Genomic DNA, 23,617 nt, shown 5'->3' on the forward strand with positions numbered 1-23,617 from the left:
TTTTAAATTTCATAACCATTGTTTATAACAAAAGTGATGTTTGATTTTTTTATAAATATATATGTGTAATACCATTGTTAACATTTTAGTATTTACCCTTCTAGCTATAACAAATAACACATGTAATTTTGATTAGGTGGTATAGAAATGGCATATAAGGCCTGAAAATTGGACGAAAGAGACAAAAATGCTAATAGTACCACCATAGTGCCACTTTTAAAGCCTCTTCTGCCAATACACTTCATCATCAGTTTGAGAAGCTTGCTTTTTAATTTAAAATAACCAAGTGCTAAATTGTACAGGTGTTGGGTTGTCCTTTTAATGAATACATGATAATTTCTTTTAAGTGTTTATTAGAATTTTATTAGAAAAATTCAGTTTAAATTTTAGTGTCATTTTTTTCAGAATGGTATTCTCAGAGGTTAACTATTCATTGTTTCCAGGACCAAGTTCTGAGGCACTCAATTTTTAACAAATATTTGGGTGCTTGTGTACATAGCACTGTTCTAGGTGATTTTTAATCATTCCTCATCTTTAACAAGCTTAAGTACGAAACATGAAAATTTCCTAGACAGGTAACAAGGAAATAGTATGATTAAGGTGTTGCCAAGTTCCAGAACCATATCAGTTCTGCACTGAACTGGCTGGGTAGGCAAGGGTAAGACACAAAGCTTGGTCTGAAAACTGAGAACCTAAAAGATGAAGGAGGAAGACTGACTCTCCTGTCAAGTAGAACATTTGTTAAGGTAATGGGCAAAGGAAGAGGTAATCTGTCTTATGTGGACAACAGAAAACCAAAGTACAAAGCAGAGAGGTCTGCTACGAGTCTTGGGAGTGGAAGAAAATTGCTGTATTTATGGAAAACTAGAGCATAAAAGGTCAAAAAGGATATATATTAAATTGTATTTGTTTATTAACTTGTAAATCTATAGTACCTATAGAAGAAGATTCAGAGGTTAAAATTTAGTGACTTCGTCCTTTTCTTTTTGATAGGTTAATGGAGAAACGAGAGGTTATTTTATATTGTGATCTTCATGGCCATAGTAGGAAACAGAACATTTTCATGTATGGCTGTGATGGTAGCCACAGATCTAAAACAAAAGGATTATACTTACAGCAACGAATCTTTCCGCTCATGCTGAGCAAAAATTGCCCAAATCAAGTAAGTACCTTTAAGAGTTTAACTTTCCTTTGGTAAATGCCCCTCGTGTGAAAGTGAAGTGGGCCATCCTACTTGCTAACCTACTTTTTTATTTAGTTTTTTTTTATTGATTTTTACAAAACTATGAGAAAACAACTATTGGAGTCTGTTTAATGCCCAATAATTTGAAAATATTTAAAAAAAAAACCCAAAGCTTCCCTATTCTTACCTTCTAAGACCAGCAATATTTTACCTTCTGAAGTTTCCTCTATTTGTCATTTGTATTATCAGTTTCAAGACCTAACATTTTTTAAAGATTTTTTTTAGTGTCTAAGTTATACAGACTAAAGATTGTGATCTTAAGAAATATACAATAATTTATTAGAACTTTTCAAAAAAATTTAATGACCAATATTCAAAAATACATAGAAAGTAGAATTAGAAGAGAATACAGTGTATTTATTTTTGCAAATGGTGAAAACATTGGAGCTGCTCAATTACCAAATTTTTGAAGTAATTTTACTTTTTTAGAGAAAAGAAGTAATGTAACAAAAAAATCCTGTAGTTCTTCAAGTTCCTAACCAAGCATTTTAATTATAAATAACTTAAGGGAAACACTGTTGTCTGAGACTAATTGGGGCTCAAACATACCAAAAAGAAAGGATGATCTGTTAGAAATAGCTATTTATTGAAAGAACAGGTTGGTTGCTCCAAGAATATTTATCCCTTTGGGAAGATCAGAGAAAGAAATCCCATACCCAAATCTATTATTATGTTATGTCAGCACTCATAGGTGGAATTCACTACTCCTAAAAAATTATCCCATTTCTCTAAGCTGTTTTAGTGTATGTTTATTGATATGTTACTTGATTTCTTCAATTTCTAATTAGTTGCGCCTTAAATGAAATGGACCCGTTTTTTGAACACCATAACCAACCGATCTGCATTTAAACAGATGTTCCACCTAAAACAGTGATTGTTTAAAATATAGACACCCCCAATTCTATATTCTTTCTAAAACATTTTCTCATTACAATATTCGTGCAAATCTGCAATCAAAAGTGTAGATTTAAAATGTTTTTCTCAGTAAACAAGAACAGGTGGGTAGAAAACAGGTGAGACATGAGAGTCCACAGAGGCTTCCTAGTGAGAACTTACTCAGGGTCAGAGAATATGGGCTTGCTTTACCCAGCAGGGCTGCATAAGGAGATGATTTGGCCATGGGCGTGTCTACCAGGTGTTTTGTAGGGTCTACACTTGGCTGTACAGTGTGCTTTGATCTTGCAAGGGCGAGGTCTTTTGCTTCTCCCTTTGGCTTATTATAAAAAGCCCTTTTGAATAAACCTCTGGATTGTTGGGTATTGCCCAGGCCCTCCCGAAACTACCTTGTATTTCTGTCTTTCTTCTTGTCATCTAGGTCTCTCTATCTGATATTTTCTTATCCCTCTGTCCTCCACCTAAGAACCCTTCAAAAGGTTGGAGTAGGTTGGAGCTGAACTCCACAGACTCCCGCAGTGAGATAGGTAAGAACTGACCAACACCAACGGGATTTGATTGACCATTACAGAACAACTCTGCTGAAGAGCAGGATATACAATATATGTAAATATACATAGAATAGTCATCAGTATAAACCAGATACTGCCTTAAAATAAATCTTAACAAATAAAAAGAATTCAAATCATAAAGTATCTTCTGTGACCATGAGGGAAATAGGCTAGAAATCAGTGAAAGAAGAAAATGTCCAAACTCTTGGAAATTAAACCACATTTGTAAAAAGACCAAAGAGAATTTCAAGGAAGATTAGAAATGTACTACATTAAAAAAAAAAAAATTCTGGCCGGGCAGCGGAGGCACACACCTTTAATCCCAACACTTGGGAGGCAGAGCTAGGCAGATCTCTATGAGTTTGAGGCCAGGCTGGTCTACAGAGTGAGCTCCAGGACAGGCACCAAAACTACACAGAGAAACCCTGTCTTCAAAAAACAAAAACCAAAAAAAAGAAAAAAGAAGAAAAAAAAGATAAAGAAAAAATATCCTGAGATTCAGCTAATATAGTACTGCTTAGAATAAAATTTGCAATAAGAAAAGTTTATATTAGAATAAATCAGATTTCAAGTCAATGCCTAGGTTTCTACATAAGAAACTAGAAAAGGGAAAACAAACTAAACTGAAAATGAGCAGAATGAAGCAGACAATAAAGAAAAGGTTGGTGATGTTAGAAACAGAAATAATGGAGAAAACCATAAAACAAAACTTACACTGGGAAAGATCAATTAATACTGATAACACTTTACCAAAACTGACCAAAAAGAGAAAGATGACAAAAATTACTAACTCGAGAATGGAAGAGGGATATTAGTTTGAGCAGATTCTGCAGACAAGCACAATAAAAGAGTATCCTAGTGGTTCTATTCAAGAATCCTTGGATTTTTGTGATTTGATGAAACTTTTTCCTGAATTGTTATAAAACATTGAAATATTGTTACATATATTTCAGTGAATAAATTTAGGAGACATACCATATTCTCAGAAGTTATATCAATTTTCTAGAAAGAAATAGTCATTCCATATTTAAAATTCCTAGACCAACAGATGGCTCAGCAGGTAAAGGCACCTGTTGCTAAGTTTGATGATCTGAGTTTGACACTTGGCACCCATATGGTCGAAGGAGAAAATAAACTCACACAAGTTATCTTCTTGCCTCCACACTCATATGGTATCGTGTGCCAACGAGGACCTGAGGACATGGACTCCAGGGGAAACCTACTACTATTATTCTGATAAATGGCCATAGCAATGAAACTACTGATGTCATAGCTATAGCTATTCTCATAGATCCTTACATTGCTCAGTCCTTATCAGAAAAGCTTCTTGCATTAGATGCTAATCAACCCACAACTGATCAACATGCAGAGAATAAAAGGCTTTGTAATGTTCATCCTTCAATGGGATATCTGTATGTATCACACTCTCAAGGCTCAGGAATCTATGTAGAAGAGGGGACAGAAAGAGTCTTGAAGTAGATGACTTCAAGGAAACAGCATTGTCTAGATACAACAGGGCAGATGCACATATTAACTCACAGAGACTGTGACAACATACATAAGACCTGCTCAAGGACAAGCCTGACAAAATCCCAACATGGAGCAGGGGACGTAGGCATGAAATCCTACCCCTAACTAAGGAACTATTGGGCAGTTTTCTTCAATAGGATGATACCTACTGTATTGGCCACACTCCAGCACAGACCCCACTCCCAGGAGTAGTAGACCAAAACAAGCTGAACTCCATGGGTGGTGGTGTTATGGATGATGATGATGATGATGATGCTGGGGAGAAAGAGAAAGTGAGAACATGAAGTTGAGTGGTTAGGGAGGTGGGAGGATCTGGGAGAAATTGAGGCAAGGAAATGAATATTATCAAAATATATTGTATGGAATTATCAAATAATAAAATGATATTTGAAATGTGGGAGTCTGCCAGAGTCCAGCTCCAACCTGCTTCCACCTTTCAAAGGATTCTTGGGTGGAGGAGAGAGCAATGAGGAAACAATAGAAAGGTAGAAGGAGAAAATAAGAAAGACAGAGACACAGGATAGCTTTGGAAGGGCCCTGGGTCAATACTCAGCCACCTAGAACTTCATTCAAAAGGTCTTTTTATAATATGCCAAGGGGAGAGGCAAAATACCTCACCCTTGCAAGATCAAAGCACACTGTACAGCCAAGTGTAGACCCTTCAAAACACCTGGTAAACACGCCCATGGCCAAGTCATCTCCTTATGCAGCCCTGCTGGGTAAAGCAAGCCTATATTCTCTGAACCTGAGTACGGCCTCACTAGGAAGCCTCTTTGGACTCCCACATTGAAACAGATAAAAAAAAAACATATATAAAAGAAGGACATGAAGTTGGGAGGGAGAGAAGATGGGAAGGGTCTTGGAAGAATTGGAAGGGAGGAGTGAAGAGTGGATATGATCAAGATACATTGTATACATGTATGAAAATTTCAAAGAATTAAAATTTAAAATGACATTTATTAAATAAAGATTAAAGATTTTTCCAATCTAATAAGAGACATCTAAAAATTCTATACTTAACATCATATTGGACTTTTTGAGACTTTTTTAAAGATAATATTTTTCTCATCAAATCATAAAAAAGGATACATCTTCTTACTCTTTCCTTTATTAAGGCAGGACTAGGGACTTATCTCAGGGACTCATACATGTGTGGTGACTGCTCTTCCACTGAGCTACAGTCTCAGTCCTATACTTCTCTTTCTATGCACCCTTCTGAAAATTTTAAAGTAATGGTAAGAAGGCAGACTCACTGCAAAGAAGCAGTGAAGGCACGTTTGCCCACATATGAAATTCAAAGTATCTACAAAAACTTTTAAAATAAGTTGTAGGGTAAAAGGTCAGTCCACAATTTCTAGTCAAAATGAATAGCTGTAAGCCAAAATTTAAGACAATACTATTTTGTCATAATTCCACAGTAATGAGTATTTATAAGTCTAACAAAATGTGTAAATCTATATGTTAAAACCTTAAAATACTGACAAAGATCCATATGAATGAGAGATATACGATATTTATGGACTGAGACAATAAACACAGATATTCACTCTCTCCTAAATGATGGGTAGTTAGCAGAATTCCAAGAAAAATCAAAACATAATTGTTGTAAGTAATGCAAAGAAATTGGGCCTAGCAAATCAATTTTGGAAAAAAAGTTAAAGGAATCTCACTATCAAATTTTCAGATAGCATAAATCAATCATGATTGAGATGATGTAGTATAGGGAGGGGCATAGATACTAAGAGCAAGTCTGGTACAGTAGTAGAGCGTGTGTGTGTGTGTGTGTGTGTGTGTGTGTGTGTGTGTGTGTGTCTCCTCTGTACATGGGAAATCTGATGGAAGACCTTTCAGTAAATGGTATTGGAACAATTGGGCAGTCACATTTAAAATATCTTCTACCTAAAACTTACATTTTAAATGTTATATATAAAACTTTTGTCACATGAAGATAGGCAAAAGTTTCTTGAACATTGTGATTGTTATTACTATGCCTGTTGGTTAAACAGCACGCTGCTCATGGCTGGCCGCTGCCCGCAGCGGCCATGACGGTGGAGGAGAGTGCTGATTGGAAGAATCACAGCCATGGTTACCTTTTTAGAGCTTTATTAGGAGAGGGGGAGAGAGAGAAAGAGAGGGAGAGAGAGGACAGGCGAAAGGAAGGAGCAGAAAGGAAAGAGAGGAGACGCACAGAGGGCCCACCCGCTTTTTAGGCTAGGACGCTCTCGCAGGCTGATGACATAATTAAGGACAGAATCTTTACAATGCCAACTTGACAGGATCTAAAATCACTGAAGAGACAAGCCTCTGGGTGTGTCTGAAAGTTTAACTAGATTAGATTACTTAGAGTGAGAGGACCATTGCAACCTAAATATGGGCATAACTATTCCATGGGCTGAGGTCCTATACTAAATAAGAAGAAAGTGAGCTGAGCAAGGGCAATCATTTTTTCAGCTTCCTGACTGCGGAGGCAATATAATGAGCTGCCTCAAATTCCTGCTGCCGTGTCTTTCCACCATGATAGACTGTACACTCAGCTGTGAGCCAGAATAAACCCTTCCTTTTTTAAAGATGCTTCTGTCAGGTATTTTGTTATAGCAACTAGGAAACTAACTGATACAGATATATACCAAACTCATGACCCATTGGGTCATAATAAATAAGTTGGACTTCCTCAAAATGGATTCTTTTCTTCTATGAAAGGTCTTGGAAAGAGGATGCAAAGATGCTATAGATAGAGAAATATCTGCATCTCATATCTGAGATGGAACTTAGATTTAGAATAACTCAGTGATAAAACAATTTACATAAAAATAGGAGTGATATTACTGATATTGTCTTAGGGTTTTATTGCTGTGGATAGATGCCATAACCATGGCATCTATAAAGGAGAACATTTAATTTGGGCTGGCTTACAGGTTCAGAGGTTCAGTCCATTATTGTCATGACAGGAAGCATGGCAGCATTCAGGCAGACATCATGTTGGAGAAGTTGGTGAGAGTACTACATCTGGATCAGCAGGCATCAGGAAGATAGAGTGACACTGATCCTGGCTTGGGCTTCTGAAATCTCAAAACCCACCTGTGGTGGTATTGTGTTCCCCATAATATTGTGCACCCTAATAAACTTATCTGGGGTCAAAGAACAGAACAGCCACTAGATACAGAGGCTAGAAAATGGTGACACTCACACCTTTAATCCTAGCCTTCTGGAGGCATGGATCTCTGTGAGTTCAAGGCCACATTGGAAACAGCCAGGCATGGTGACATATGCCTTTAATCCCAAGAAGTGAGCCTTTAATCCCAGGGAGTGATGGCAGAAAGCAGAAAGGTATATAAGGCATGAAGACCAGGAACTAGAAGCTTTTGGCTGGTTAAGCTTTTAGGCTTCTAGCAGCACAGTTCAGCTGAGAGGCTTCCAGTCTGAGGAAACAGAATCAGCTGAGGAATTAGCAAGGTGAGGTGGCTGTGGCTTGTTCTGCTTCTCTGATCTTCCAGCATTCACCCCAATAACTGGCCTCAGGTTTGATTTCATTAATAAGACCTGTTAAGATTCCTGCTACACCCACCCCCTGTGACACATTTCCTCCAACAAGGCCACACCTACTCCAGCAAGGCCACTTCCCCAATAATGCCATTTCCTATGAGTCTGTGATGGCCATTTTCATTCAAACCACCGCAATACTTCATCAAGATAGTATATAATGCTAAATAGGCATATGAAAAAGGTATTTGACTTCATTAGCCCTCAAGGAGCTACAAGTAAAAATTATGAAGAGGAGATACAACTATATGCCTAATAGAATGACTAAAATTTGTTTTAAAATGTTGCCTATATCCAGTGCTAAGAAGAATTTGGAGCAGCGGGAATTCACATATACATTGTTCATAGACATGCTTAATAATACAACATTTTAGAGAATAGTTTGCCTACAGATGTAAATGTACAGTTATCATGTGATCAAGCAATCCCATGCCCAGGGATGAATCATAGAAAAAAAGGAAAAATTACATTCATATGTAAACCTGTGCATACAAATATTTTAAAAGCTCTTTTAATTTCTAAAAATTAAACAATCCAAACTAGACTTTGTGTAGTACAGACACACAATGGAATTCCCCCTCAGTGATAAAAAAGAATGAATATTTCTACATGCAACAACTTAGATAAATCTCAAAGGTATTATACTAAAGAAGCCAGTCTCAGAAGGTTGCCAACTCCATTCCATTTAGACAGCAGTCATGAAAACACAAACATAGTGACAAAGGAAAAAGTGGGGTGGCAGGAGAGTGTGACAGCAAGGGGACAGCATGAGGGGAGTTAAAGACAGGACATGGGAGCAGGGAGAGAACTGTTCTGTATTTGATTATGGTAGTGATGGTGGTAATTAATCTCTGCACTCACTAGAAATCACAGAATGGACACAAATAAACTTTATGTTAAAAATAACCCCACCAATCTCTTGGTGGACACTTGTCTTAGTAAAAGAACCCAAAACAATATTGATCTCTTTATAAACAGTGTTTCAGTACATCTCCACAAGGTCTTTCATATGAAAGCAAAAACTTCTCATTCTGTTTCTGGAAATCCACAGGATGAATCTTCTTTCTGAAACGTGCAGACCTTCTAGAACTTACTAAAAATACAAGATTCTATGTGTGGTGGCACACATCTGTAATCGCAGCAGGGATGAGTGTCATGAGTATGGGGCTAGCATGAGCTATATAACAAGACACTGTCTCAAAAAAGCAAAAAGCAAGTGAGCAACAAAACAGGAAGTGTTTCTAAAAGTTTAAGATCCTGTACTAATAGTAGCAGAAATTAATAAGCTTATTTGGGACAAATTATGATGATGATAAAAGTATATTTATTGTTGGACTTATAATTTCTATTTCTCAAAATATAATACATCATCCTTAAAATGAATTATTTCCCAGCTTGGACGGTGGTGGCATAAGTTGAGTCTGAACCACAGAGTGAATTAGAGGACACCCTAGGTTACAGGAGATCCTGTCTCAAATGATTAAATATTAAATATATTAATTAAATATTAAATATTAAATATAACTATTAAAATAAAAATAGTTATATTTAATGACCAGGATATAGAAGGTAACATCTTCAGCTTTGAGAATTACAGTTTTTGCTGAGATGCTATTTTATTTTTTGTTCTGTTTTTTTGTCCACTTAATTTCAATTGAAAGAGAATTACATCACTTTCTCCCTCTTTTTTCCCTCCAGCCACTCTCAGCTACTCTCCCTTGAGCTTTCTTTATTTCCCCTATACTTGTACATATGTATCTGTATGTAACAAAATTAAGCCAAAGGGTGCTTGTATCTGTGTGTAATAATAATAAAGGAAAAGAGGCTGCCTGCTTGTTCCTTCTTACCCTCTTCCCAAAAAGTATACGTGCCATTTTTAATCACTGCTTCTCAGTTTTCCTTCTCAGCTTGCAAGTTTAATGTTCAGAAGAGCAAAGAGGGCACAGGAAGGGTTGTGATGTGGAAGATGGGCATCAGGAACAGCTTCACACTGGAGGCCACCTTCTGCGGATCTACTCTTGGTAATTGTCCTTGATGACCTCTTCCTGAACAGTAAATCAGTCTAGGCTTTACTGTAAGATTAATGATATGAACAGTTTGGTAGTGAACATGTTCTTCTCACTTAAAGGTACACCATCAGTCCTATAAACAGGATGAATAAATTTCTACTGTGTGGTATCTCTATGTCATCATTTACTTTTGTTTATAAAAGCATGTTCTGGGGTGCACTCTTTCGTTACTAATTTTCAAGTATTTGATGTTGCTGTTAAGGGAATTCCTATGGATTTTTAAAAATGGGAATTCCTGATGATGTCAAGAAAAAGCAATGCACTTACTTAAAATGTTTTTGTTTGATTTGTTGTTTGCCAAGCAAAAAATAGACTGGCTGTTTGCATTGTTTATTTCTTTGGTTGGTTGGTTCATTCACTCATTTTTGTTGTCAGTTTATATTTGAAGGGAAGCCCTTGGTTTCTACAAGTAAAAATGAAGCTATGCTCTTCAGTCTCACATAAGAAATATCTTTGTCATACTTGGCATGTATTAGTGAAGTTAGAATATGCTGTATTACAGTGATTTTAACATTCTTAGGAAATAAAATCTAGGTTGTATGGTGGTGTCTGCCTGTAATCTCAGCACTCAAGAGGCAAAGGCAGGCAGATCTTGAGTTTGAGGCCAGCATGGGCTACATAAAAGAACTTTTCCCATTTTGAAAAAGAAAAATGTTGGAAATCTATATATATAATTTCTACCTAGTTGCTATTTTTGCTCTTGTTTGAGACAGAGTCTCTCTACATAGCCCTGGCAGTCCTGGAACTTACTATGTAGACTAGTCTGGCCTCAAACTCACAAAGATCTGCCTATCTTTGTTTCTGAGTCACTGGGACTAAAGGTATATGCCACCATGTCTGGAGATCCCCTAGTTTTTTTATGTAACCTGAAACTGAGGTAACATCATTCATGACGACAAAAGACATTTTCTTGTGGAATTTTTCTGAGTAGTTATCACTGCTAGTAACTGGTGACCATAACTGTAACTGTCTTACTGACTTTTCTTCTGCCTTGCAATACACATCAATGTATGTTCAATAAGCTCTGCTCCAGGTTGTGGGAAAGGAATGAGCAAAAGCATGAAGCTGTTAAATGACCTGCTCCAGAAAAGAAAATCCAAAGGACAGAATGTGGAATTATACCCATGTTTTATTTATAGTGTCTCACAGTTTAGGTTTATCTGAGAAGAAAAAATGAATAACTCATCCTCCAGGGTGAATAAATTTTTTTGATCTTTTAGGCAATAAACGAGGCACTCATTTCAGCACAAAAGACTTAGAGTCAATGGGATATCATTTTTGTGATTCTCTATTGGACTACTGTGATCCTGACCGGAGCAAGGTAAGTCAAATCAATTTGGTAAGTATCAGATTCAAGCTGTAGATGAATAACCTGTCTGCTGTCCTATGGCAGGTTTTCCCTTTTAATATCCTAATGGCTTTCTGGGTTTCGGTGTATGTAGTCACCCGATAACTGTTATTATGGATATATATAATCATTAAATTAGTTTAATTAGAAAGTAATATTATTCTTATAATGAATTCATTTATAATTTTTCCTTAGTATTTTCAGTGTCTGAAAGAATTAGAAGAAATGGAAAAACATATAAACTTGGAAAGAGTCTTTGATGATTCAGATAATTCTCTAGTAGAAATTTCATTGGATGTAGAATCTAGGTAAGTCAGGTTCATTGGAGTAATTGTTACATTGTTTTACTGAGCTTTTATCGTAATACTCAGATGTTACCGTCAGTCCCACACAGAAAATTCTGGCTAATATTAGGGAAAGTTTTCACAAGTGCAGTATTTTGGTCAAATATATCAAGGCTCATTTGATTTTTTCAATGTGAGCTCTGCTGTGTGCCGTGTGTTTACTATATGTGAAAGACACACCAAATTGTTTTTGCATTCTCTCTCTTTCTCATCTAGAGTATTTTATGTCCATAGCAAAACTAAGTAAACATGAGAAAAATTTCCCATATGTCCCCCATTCCTGTATGTCCAGAGCCTTCTCCTCCTCCTGTTATCAACATCCCAGGATGATATATAGGTTTCAGTGAGTGAATTTCATTAACAGACAGTTGTCACCCAGTGTCCAGTTCACATTAACAGATACTCCAGTCTGGACAAATTTATAATGGCATGTGTCCTACCATCAAAGTATAAGACAGAGTATCTTCACTTCATGGGCTCATACCTCCATACATTCCTCCTCCTTAACTGGCAACCACAGATTTCTATCATTGTCTACTTAGTTTTACCTTTTTCAGAATGTCATTTGATTTGTATTGTGTTAGCTTTTCAAATTGCCTTTTGAAAATTAGTAACTTGCTTATAAAATCCCTCTGTCTTTTCATGGTATGATGGCACATTTATTTTTAGCTCTGAATAGTAAGCATTGTCTGAATATACCACAATTATCCACTCAACTGAAGAACATCTTCGTTGCTGCCAAGTGTCAGCATTATAAATAAAACTTCTGTAAACATCCGTGTGCAGGTTCTTCTGTGATTTATTTTCATCTCTTTTTATTAGAAATCAAGCAATGTGATTGCCAGTGTAAATGTATAATTTATAGTATTGGCTTACTATGTTTGCCCTTTATAGCAATACTAGTATAGTGTTATAGGTTTCACATATAAAATTCCAAGAGGTACATTGCCTCAGGCCATATGGTGAAGCACTCAGGTCATGCAGAAAGGGCTTCTTTACTCAGAGATGTTTAGGGTTTGTTTTGGCTTGGGTTTATTTGCTCCTTTTAGCATTGGTGTTAAATACTTTCTCTTTACAATTAAATTTCAAGTGTTAAGAACTCTTAAAAGAGACCTACCTTCAATGAAATTTTAAGTTGACAGTGTATCATTGTTGATGATTGGCACAATATTGTATTATAGAACTCTAGAATTTACTCTTCTTCCTTAACTGACCTTTGTGTCTAATAACTAGTAACTTCCATTCCTTTTGCTTCTGCTCCTAACAACCACCATTCTCTGATGCTCTGGATTAGACTGTTTTAGATACTTAATATAGTTGAATTGTGAACTGCTTTTGAAAATGTTTTTATAAAACATTTTAATGCTATTATCACGTCAGCTCTAGATTTGGGTTCTTGGATTGATGCCCAGTCATGTGTATCATTAGTATTAGTCAGAGTTACTATCAGATTACCTAGTAGTTACTATATTTTAGTTTTCTAAGAAACCTCCATACTGTTTTTAATAGTAGCCACATCACTTTGAACTTTTGTGTTTGCACTATAAAAGTCCAGTTTCATTCTTTTAAATGTAGATATACAGTTTCCTAGAACCATCTGTTGAAAAGTCTGTCCTTTCCCTGTTGTGTACCCTGGGTTGAATATTGTTGACAATTGTGAGATTAATGCTGATTGTTAAATTGATTGGCTTTAGAGACATCTAAAAGATTAGTAAAGCACAGCCCTTGGTGCAATTGAGAGGACATTTCCAGAGAGGATTAGGTCATAAGGGCTGTAACACCAGTTCAATCTAAAGATGGATTCAATTTGGGACTGTTGGGAGATGGTAGAACTATAGAAGAGAGAGCCTAATTAGACTGTTGGGACCACAACTTTGAAGAATTTGTCTTTGTCTTTGTCTTGGCCCTTGCTCATTCTCTTCTCAAGAGAGAAGGACAAGAGGATGTTTACTTGTGTTAGGACAGAGATATTAAAACATAATATAATTAAGTAGGCTGACTCATTATAGACCTTGAATGCCTCATTTGTGTATAGAAATTCCTAGAATTAGAAGAATGCCACATATAGTCAGAACATTAAATACTCCCCAATACTTACTTGGTGTGACAAATAAAAATATCAAAAATTAATTTAATAATAATTAATACAGCCTTGTCTTGGTAATCTAATTTTAATTTTATGACATGGACAGGAGGGAAGTCTATGATGAGAATTATAATTGCTTTATGAGAATACCATTTTCTGTCTAATATAGATTCTTCTAAAAGTGAGTCAATGAATAATAGTACATGTTTTCTGTCTATTTCCTAATGTAAATCTTTTATCTTCTTAAGATCTATTGTTAAATTACACAGTAACCATTAGGTTTTGGATAATCTAATGGAGTCTTTTTCATGGCTTAAGAACCATGTGTTAATGGTTATGCAATTTTTGTCAAATTCTGTCGTTCACAAGTGCTACATGCTCTGTTGACGTTTCTCACTGTTAGTTCTTATTGTTAGAGTTCTTTTTCTTCATATAGTTTTACCTATTACTACTAGTATGTTCTTGCTTTCTTAAGCACAAACTACAGCTATGCCTTTTGTATACTAAGTTCCTCAAATATTTGGAAGTTTTCTTCTGAACTCTTTGCAATTTTCTATTAAAAGCATGTGGTAGTTTTCATGTTCATCTTTTAAAAAGACAAATATGCATATTACTACATAGAATATTACTGAATTTCATGAGTGAAGTTTCTTCATTGTGTATTACATAGTATAACAGTTTCCAAAAGGAAAGATACCAACCAAATAATTCTGCATTCTATAGATTCTTATTGATAAGCATATTGGTGCTAGGAACGCAAAGTAATGTCTCAATTTTTCAAACAAAGCCAAGCTGTTTAAAAAGCAGTTTTAGTTAGGCATGATAGTATACAACTATAATTTCAGGACTTGGGAGCCAAAGCAGGAGGATTATGAATTTCAGACCAGACTGGACTACATCCTGATACCCTGTCTCAAAAACCAAGGGCCATTCTAGACAACACATGATTACACTTTATTTGTACAGTGTTTTATGGTGCTAGATAATAAAAGATTTCTTTGTACATTAAAATGCTCAATCTTACTTCTCTTACCCTGATTTAGAATTGCTATTGAGGATAGGTAGTTTTCCAGTGTCCTATCAACAATAACAGACATTGAGACTGTGGAATATAATACTGAAATAAGGAAAATCTGTATATGCTGATAGTCTGTTTTAAGTACAGAAAAGTTTTATATAGGTAGAATAATATCTTTTATAAGGAATAAGAATATAAAGTGCACTTATTCATTCATATTTTAAAAATAAAACAATAAAAGGATAAGCCTTAAAACTAATAAAGGAAAAAAACCTAATGAAAATTTAACATTTGTCATTCGGAAATTGCAAATTAAAACAATGAAATACCATGACAAACATTTTAGAATTTCTTAAAATTCAAAGCACTGACAAAACTAAATGCTAGTAAAAATGTGAGAAAATAGGACCTCTCTTTTGATGGGATTATGTTATGTGACTCTTCCTGAGGAGATGTAAATAAAATTCTATTCATCACAGATAGGGTACCAATAACAGACCAAAGGAATAATTTCACTTAAATTTAGCTTGGTTAGCCTATGATATTGGAATTAGTAACAGAAGTATTAGTGACTCAAAGGCCGCTGCAGTACCAAAAAGCCCTTCACAGCATGCCTGGCAACTCACAAAAGTTGCATCCATAGTGACCCCTGATCAGATTGTTGATATCTCCCAAAGAAAGTCTCCTCCTTCCCAGAGGTTGACTTCTTATGTAACCTGAAGTAGGAGTTTTGTGAATCTTATAACTTTCTAAGTTTCTTGAGCCTTGTAAGTTTTATGGGCCTTGAAAGATTTCTTAGCTTCCTGAGTCTGATGAAACTCTTTCCAGGAGAAATGTTTTCATTCAGAGGAAATAGCTGTCCAGACTCCACTTTTTCCTCAGGCTCTTATATTCTTTCCATCTTCTCTTCCGTGTTGTTCCCTGACCCTTGAAGGGAATGACATAGAGTCACTACTCCACAGCAGTCGTCACTGATTCTCAGCAACCTAACCATTTGTGAGTCTCCACTGTAACTATTGCACACCAAAATAATGAAGTATCTCTCTACATCAGTAAGCTGTCTACAAAGAGAAGGCAGATGAACAGGTACATCATATTTGATTGGCAGACAATTGCAGTTCAGATGCAGAATATTCCCTAATTGTCATGTTTCCTATACAAGCTATTATTAAGGCCTTTATTTTCATGCCGAATAATGGATTTTTCTCCTTCTATATTAAAGGTAGATTGAGATGTATCTTCTATCATGTCACTTTATTCTCTCCTGTTTTCCATTTTTCCTGCAAAATCATAGACTGACATGAAAAATAGCACCCATGTGTCTTTTCCTTATAATCCTTCCCTTAGTTGGACAAGTTCTTTATGGGCAGACAAATCAGTCTTAATTGCATGTCTTATCATCCACAGCAAAGGCTAAACCATTGATGCCACAGCCTCCTTACAATCCTGCCCCATACATGCTACTTTCTTTATTTTTTAAAATTTAAAGGAAAATTTATTGCAGATCTGAAAACAACTCCTACAGTAGTGACTTTTCTATAAAATTGTACCTACACAATGCATTGCATCTACCATATTAAAACATGCATTAGACAGAAAAAATAAAAACCATGAACCCTCCATTCTTCAACAATTGAACAAAGATAAAATGTGTAAGGAACAACAAGGATGACTTGCAAAGGATGGGCTTTTTAAGCACATTTAACAAAAAGAAGCACAAATGGATGAGTGTTCAGTTACATGCACAGAAGTGAACCTTAGGCACTAGGAATCAGCATTTTGTCATAGAGGAAACACATGTTATAAAAGTGCATAGTGTCAAAGGAACACTACCAGCATTCAAAAGCAGCTTTCTCAGCTAGGCAATGATAGTAATACTCTAAAGCAGTGGTTCTCAACCTATGGGTCACAACCCCTTTGGAGGTCACATATCCACTATCTTGCATGTCAGATATTTACATTATGATTCATAACAGTAGCAAAATTACAGTTATGAAGTAGCAATGAAATCATTTTAAGGTTGAGGGGTCACCAAAACATGAGGAACTGTATTAAAGGGTCACAGCATTAGGAAGGTTGAGAACCACTGATCTATAGCATGTCTCTATTGTCCATCATTGAATACACTGGTAGAAACTTTGAAATAAAAAAGAAAAGAAAAAAAAGGAGCTCCCTTTATTTTCTCTGTTTAAAATCCAGCAGAAAACAAACATCAATTCTGTTATACACTAACATCTTCAAAGTACATCATTTGTACAGAAGGACTAAGAACCAAACTCTGTTTACAGAGATCCAAACACGAGTGAGAGCACGCCCCTCACACGGCTTTCCGATGATACTCAGGAGGAACCACTTCGTAATCACTGGCACTGAGCACAGTTGCAGAGTTCTTCGCCAGGTACTTGAGGAAATCATGAAAATCTGAGAGACTGCAGTATGCTGAAATTCTCACAGAGCACCCTGATGCACCCATGTCTCAGGTCCATGGAGCGCCACATTTACTGAGATCATTTGCCTGGGGATCAAGTCCCGGGTATCCATGAGCCCTGGTGGCAGCTTTCAGGACTCTTTAACTTCAACCCTGTTCACAAATGTTTCCTCATTTTCCACAGTAGGATCCACTCAGGCACTCTTCCTCCTAGGAGGCTGAGGTGTCTCACTGGTACTGTCATCATCTCCATTTCCTGGAGTTCTCTGTCTGCTCTTTGTTGTTGTCACTTCCACATTTTTCTGTTGCAAGCCTGATGTCTTCTTACTGGGAGCAGCCCCTCTCCTCTTGCCCTCTGATTGCCTTGCTCCTGATTGATTGGCCCTTAAAGTTCTCACTGTTTCTGCAAATTGGTGTTCACGTATTTAAGTGCTCTGCTTTCTGGAACCCATTCATCCCAATATCTGTTCCAACCACTGTGATGTATAAAATATTTCCCTGTTTGTTCTTTTGGCCCTTTACACACTTTGCTTCATAGAGAAGTGGTCCAGGAAAGCACAGCACTCGCTTACTCTCCTGCAATTTAGACTTTGGGTCTGCTTGGGTACCTTCTCCCACCACCCCCAATTACCACCACCTACTCTCTACCACATGCTACTTTCAAAGGCTGCTATTATAACCTCTAGTCCATCATCTACTTGGGGGTATCCTGATACTTGTGTGATAGACCCCATTAATCTAGGACACATGTCACTCCATACCATTTAGAAGAAAATGGCCACTGGGATTGTTCCACTCTCAGATGTCTCAGCCTCGGTCGCATATCTTATCAGTCATGTAACTTTCACTACAACAGGGAGGTATACCATCTTAACCATGTAGAAAATGTAGCCACATTAGAATTACCCCTTAGATTCTTTGCCCTCAGGCAGATCAGCCACAGTTGTATGACCCATCATGGGGGTCATGAAACTATTACACCCCAGCTCATCTTTGTTTCTTAGATTTAAACCAAATAAATTGAAAACAAGTCCACATAGTATTTAAACAGCTTTATTTATAATTGCCCAAACTGGAAGCAACCAGATGTCCTCCAATAGATGAATGAATTTTTTTTAAAGTATGTCCATATAATGGACTGTTATTCAATGATAAAAATAAGTGAGTTGCCAAACCATGAAACAATATGACAGAACAGAAACCTAAGTCCATATTATATTGCAACCACATACAGTGGGTTTCATCTTGATGAGTACAAAACCAAAACAAACATGGCCAAGAAGTAATAGCTGAGAAAGATTTGTTACCTGTAACAGGTAAGGAAAGCAAAAAGCAAATGGCTTCCTCAAAGACAGTGTGGGAATTTTACTTAGAAAGCCTGTAAATATTAATATAAGAAAGCATTGGAGGGGTGGACACTTTCCTGAGCGTGCTCAGTAAAGGAATAGATTCTTGAACATGCTCAGTTTTAAGTCATGCTTTATGAAAGAAATATGACAGACACATTGATACATTCATGGCCCAGGGTCATATAGCAGATTTGAAAAGGTAAAAATGGCAGACAGGAACACTTTGAGACTGCTCAGTTTGCATATTAAAGGTGGCACACATGCTTACTTTCATCACAAAGATGGTGGACAGAAATGCCTCTACATGTATCTAGCTTTGTTCATAAACCTTTAGTTGAAATAAAGGAAAAGATACTTGAGTGGTAAATCAGTATAGGAGTTTGTCCCTAAATGCCTACTTCAGTGTTGATAACAGTATTGTTAAATGAAAGAAATCTGAAAAGGCTGTGAGACACAATGGGCAAGACGAAACTAGAAGGGGAAAGGGTCAGTGGTTACCAAGAGTTTCCTGGAAACAGAGTCATGGATAGTCAAACAGAATGTCTGAGACAATGTTTGATACTGTAGTGGTGAAAAATACCTGTCTTTATAAATTTGTAAAAGAAGCCAGGCAGTGGTGGCACACACTTTTAATCCCAGCACTCGGGAGGCAGAGGCAGGCGGATCTCTGTGAGTTCGAGGCTATCCTGGGCTACAGAGTGAGTTTCAGGCAAGGCTCCAAAGCTACACAGAGAAACCCTGTCTCAAAAAAATAACAACAGAAAACAAACAAATATGTCAAAGCTTACAGAATATATGTTGAGTCAGCTAGTAAACAATAAATTTGCTCTCAGTTGTTAGCAAATTACCATGTAGTGTAACAAGCTAATAGCAGAAGAGAACTGTGAAATATCTATTGTGCATTTCTGTAAACATAAAACTGCTTTTAAAAAGTAAAAATCTAGCTGGGCGGTGGTGGCACACGCCTTTAATCCCAGCACTCGGGAGGCAGAGCCAGGCAGATCTCTGTGAGTTCAAGGCCAGCCTGGGCTACCAAGTGAGTTCCAGGACAGGCGCAAAGCTACACAGAGAAACCCTGTCTCGAAAAACCAAAAAAAAAAAAAAAAAAAAAAGTAAAAATCTATTAATTAACAAAATATATATAAGAAATACAACCCAGAAATATTTCCTTTCATGAGTTGTTGCTCAAGCAAATAAATTTTGCCTACCACTGTATTAAGTGATTATAATTAGAAATAGATTTGTGTTTGACCTTTTGTTTCTTAAGGTACTATGCTTTGGGTGGCCCTTAACTGTCTGTAAACAATATAGAAATATAGTGACATAAAAATTAATTTTAAGAGTTAATGATACCCATAAGAGTTAAGGAACTTCACAGATATATTGCTTATTTGTTTACTTATTAACAAAGACTATTGAGCCTCACTGTGTACCAGGTGTTATTCCCACCCTAATGGCATAGCAATGAACCAGACAGAAAAATATAAATGGTACTTTCATGGGGCTTACATCCCAGCAACATATTTCCAAACATTTATAGTTTCTATCATTCAGAAAATAAAAATACCATTTCTGAGTTATATGGGACCACCAAATGATAAATAACTTTTGTAAATATCATTCTCTTTCTAATTAGAATTGTCCTTTCAAATAAGATGATAAAGTGAAAGCAATGTTGAAATTTTAAATTCTGAAAACTGTAATTATTATTACTTTCCTCTTTTAGTAGTCGAGGCTCTGAAAGTTCAGAGTCCAATGACACTCAGACTTATCTTCTCAAGTTGACCTCTCAGGTATGATTAACAAGTTTTGCTTCAGTGTGGATATGTTAAGCAGGTACACTGATTATTGTTGTTACTAACAGCCAGGAAAAAGGTTTGTGCATCTATTATTATTGTGGAGTAATAATTGTTTTTCTGATTATGTGAATATTTTAAATCGTAGAATTTTTATTCCAACCCCCTTACTTCATCTATGAGAGTATTAAGATCCAGGAAGTGAAATTAATTCTCAAATTCCACACCACTTGTTAATGTTACATGTGGTACCCTGACATACATCACCTCGTTATTAACCCAATATTCATTTATTTAATTATACATTTATTGTTAATAGTGTGCTCAAACTATGTACCAGGCACTGCCTAGGTGCCGGAAACAGAACTGTGAAAACAATGAGTCAAAAAAACCTTTCCCTCTGTTTTCGTATGTTCTAGTTGGGAGAGTGACACAACAAAATAAGTGAAACATGACTTAATAGATGAGGATAGATGCCTAAAGAAACAATTAAAGAGTTTATATGGAGATCACAGTTTGCATGGGCTTACTAAAGAAAGATGATACTTAAGTGTGACAAACAATTTCAAAACCTTAGTAATTTACAGTCAGCCTTTTATTTTCATATACCATATTCACTAACAATCCACTAGCCACAGTAAGTCATATAGCCAGCCAGGCTCAACATTCAACAGAATGGAGAGGTATATTCCACTTATCATGAGAGGCTCTACAGAGCTCCACAGTGAAAACTAGGGATGCATAATCCTATTATAGAGGGCAAAACATGTGGAAACAGTGGTTTAGCATTACACAGTTCACCTCTAGGTCACAGTTATTAACTTCCTGCCCAAATGCTAAATTTACTAGTATTTGTTCCCTTTCCAAAATACCCAGCATCTCATCCAGGCATGGTTATCAGTCCTCCATCATGACTACACCAGGCCTGGACCAAAACCTATAAAATAAGGCAAGTTATCTGCCCCTCTTATGTACATCTATAATAATGGAACAGAAGTTGGGAAATTATAATAGACATCCCATTAAAATTGAAGAATGGGTAGTATATAACAGTCATAGAACCAAAACAATTCTGAGTTTGCATGCATGTGTACTGTGTGCTGGGGACCAAAACCAAGGCTTTGGGCATGGTAGGCAAGAACCACAAATTTTTACCCTGCAGATATGGAATAATCTTCTCTTCTGGGGATTAGGAAACATTTCTAAAGCCCCATTACTTTTTCATAGATTCTTGTGCTTGCTTTGAATGCATCTAGGGTGCACAGTTGCAGTGGGAAGAAAGGGGTCATTACTCCATTTTCTAGGAAGTGAGTCTCAAAATGCCTGTATTTAGACACTCAAATGTGTCAAACTGTCTTTGACACATTTATTAAATACTAATTTAAAATACTATTTTACCTAGGTAAAAAACAAGAAAAAGTATCTGAAAACAAAGAGGGAAAGAAATGCCACCCTAGCAAAGCGCCAGAATAACACAAGAGAGGTAAATCTTGATTACTGTAATGATTTAAAATATTTTAAATATGAATGCAAGAGAATAGCAAGTCATGTGTTCTCATTTTTCTTCAGAAAAAAATAAATAGGACTTTGGTCATATTATTTGCTGTTTACAAAAACCCAAAAGATCCTTGACAGGTGAGAGACAGGTCTTACTGTCTTAAGATGCCATGTTTGAATTTCATTTGTATTTATTTTATTTTAAAATTATTTGAGAAAGCTTACAGAATGAATCTATGGCATTGAAAAAGAAATATAAAAACAAGGAAACCTAAAAGAACATGAAAGAATGAAAATAAATGGCGCTGAGAGATGGACAAATGACAGCCAAGACCTCGGCAAACCCCTTCACTAGCAAATGGCAAACACTGCTTAACAAAGAAAGAAGAACAGCCATTCAAAGGCTAAGGTTATATGTGAAAAATAAGATCAAAATGAAAAGATAATCTACTCAAAATCCTCACATTCATTGAAAATAGCAATCTGAGAATCCCAACTGTCCTTGTTCCACTCCTAGCTCAGTAAGACAGAAATGCTACTGCAGAATAGTGCAGCCAAGAAAGTAGGTGGCACCTTTCCCCACAGCTACCAGAGATCTCTTCCCAGGAGGAACAAGGCATTGGTAATCGAGCGGAGTGCAGAGAAAAGGACAAAGAAGCCTACTCCATCCCCGGTTTGGGGCTAGAGATTTCATCTTGGGTGCTGCACCACTGAATAACTGGGCCCTGGTCATTCTTGCCTTGGCTTGTAAAGTATGAGTTCAGTTCCTGGAGAGGCAATAGTGGAGACCTAAGGCTACTAGAGCCGGGTTCCAGTCAGAAGAATGTCACTCTCTCCAGCCCCAAATCCAGAACTAAGGCTTGGGATGTTTGCCTTGAGGGAGAGCTGGGCTGTACAACAGAAAACATCCTAGTCTCTTCCCAAAGAATTGATTTCATTTGCAACAGATGGATAAAGCTAAAGCTTGGGAAATTCTTAAAACCTGTGCAAATATGGTAAAAAGAAATTAGGCAGAGATTGGTAGGTTGATTAGAAACACATGCTAAACTGTATCCTCGCTGCTTTGCAGGAGAAAACTGGGGAGACAGGTGGGAGGAGCCCTTCAAAACTCAGAACAGACCTCATACACAACTTCTAGACCTGCCTATTCAAAGGACATTTTAAAAAATTAACCTGATCATCAAATTATGACTGTGGGTAGGGCTAAAGACATTAGAGCAATCAGCCAAAAGTTAGTGGGAGTTGAACAACTACATATAGTCAGAAAAACCCTCATCATTCCAGCAACTACTCCTAACTACTGAGCAATTTCTTCAACCCCATAATCAATTTTGATTTTTATCTTTTTCCTCATTTCCATAGATATGTCAGTATCTGTTGTCAATTATATATATAAAGAAATGGATTTTGTGTTTTAACTATTTCAAGTTTTGTGTTTGTGTGTTGTTTTATATGATTTGATTTGTTTTATTGACAGGTTTCACTTTGTTGCCCAGGCTGGATTCAGAGCTCTAGAATTATAAATGCTAGCACTAACTCTATTTCATAGTCTAGTGTTGCTGAATTATGTGTGCTATATGCTGGCAAAAATGCTTTTCATTCATCTTTCCTTCCTCAGACCCTTTTAGAAAATTCTTTATAATGTTAGGCAAAGAAACAAAAGCTTGAAAATGTTTTCGGTCAGTGATTTGTAGATTATTCAAGGTTCACAGTCAAAAGTTCAGTATGTATCTTTTAGTCCAGTGAGTCACATTTGTATTTTCCCTCAAAAAAGAAAGCAATATACTTGAAGTTTTCTTTGTTTTGGAGTTCTTCACAAAGCTCAAGAAAATATTCTTTACCTTTTGTATACAGGCATAGTTCTGAAACTTGTTGGTAGATTTTTCACATAACTGTTTATATTTTCATCTATTTCATACTTTCA

General features: G+C 36.4%; 1 protein-coding gene across 11 annotated transcripts in view; it reads left to right on the top strand.

Annotated features, from left to right (window-relative positions):
• The window catches only part of Agbl3 (AGBL carboxypeptidase 3), a 95,020-nt gene that overhangs the window by 31,918 nt on the left and 39,485 nt on the right, over positions 1-23,617 (top strand). For 8 of the 11 annotated variants that reach the window (XR_009378199.1, XM_059257551.1, XM_059257552.1 and 5 more), the window contains exons 8-13: positions 994-1,162; positions 9,653-9,779; positions 11,048-11,148; positions 11,371-11,483; positions 20,127-20,193; positions 21,599-21,679. Coding sequence is in view for 9 of the 11 variants with exons in the window: in XM_059257551.1 (XP_059113534.1) it covers positions 994-1,162; positions 9,653-9,779; positions 11,048-11,148; positions 11,371-11,483; positions 20,127-20,193; positions 21,599-21,679 (658 nt within the window). In the remaining 2 variants the exon portion in view is untranslated. Of the gene's footprint in view, positions 1-993; positions 1,163-9,652; positions 9,780-11,047; positions 11,149-11,370; positions 11,484-16,911; positions 17,022-20,126; positions 20,197-21,072; positions 21,566-21,598; positions 21,680-23,617 lie in introns of those variants that run through there. The other 3 variants (XR_009378200.1, XM_059257557.1, XM_059257558.1) reach the window with 3 other exon arrangements.

Source organism: Peromyscus eremicus, chromosome 3, assembly GCF_949786415.1.
Source record: "Peromyscus eremicus chromosome 3, PerEre_H2_v1, whole genome shotgun sequence".
NCBI classification, from domain to species: Eukaryota; Metazoa; Chordata; class Mammalia; order Rodentia; family Cricetidae; genus Peromyscus; species Peromyscus eremicus.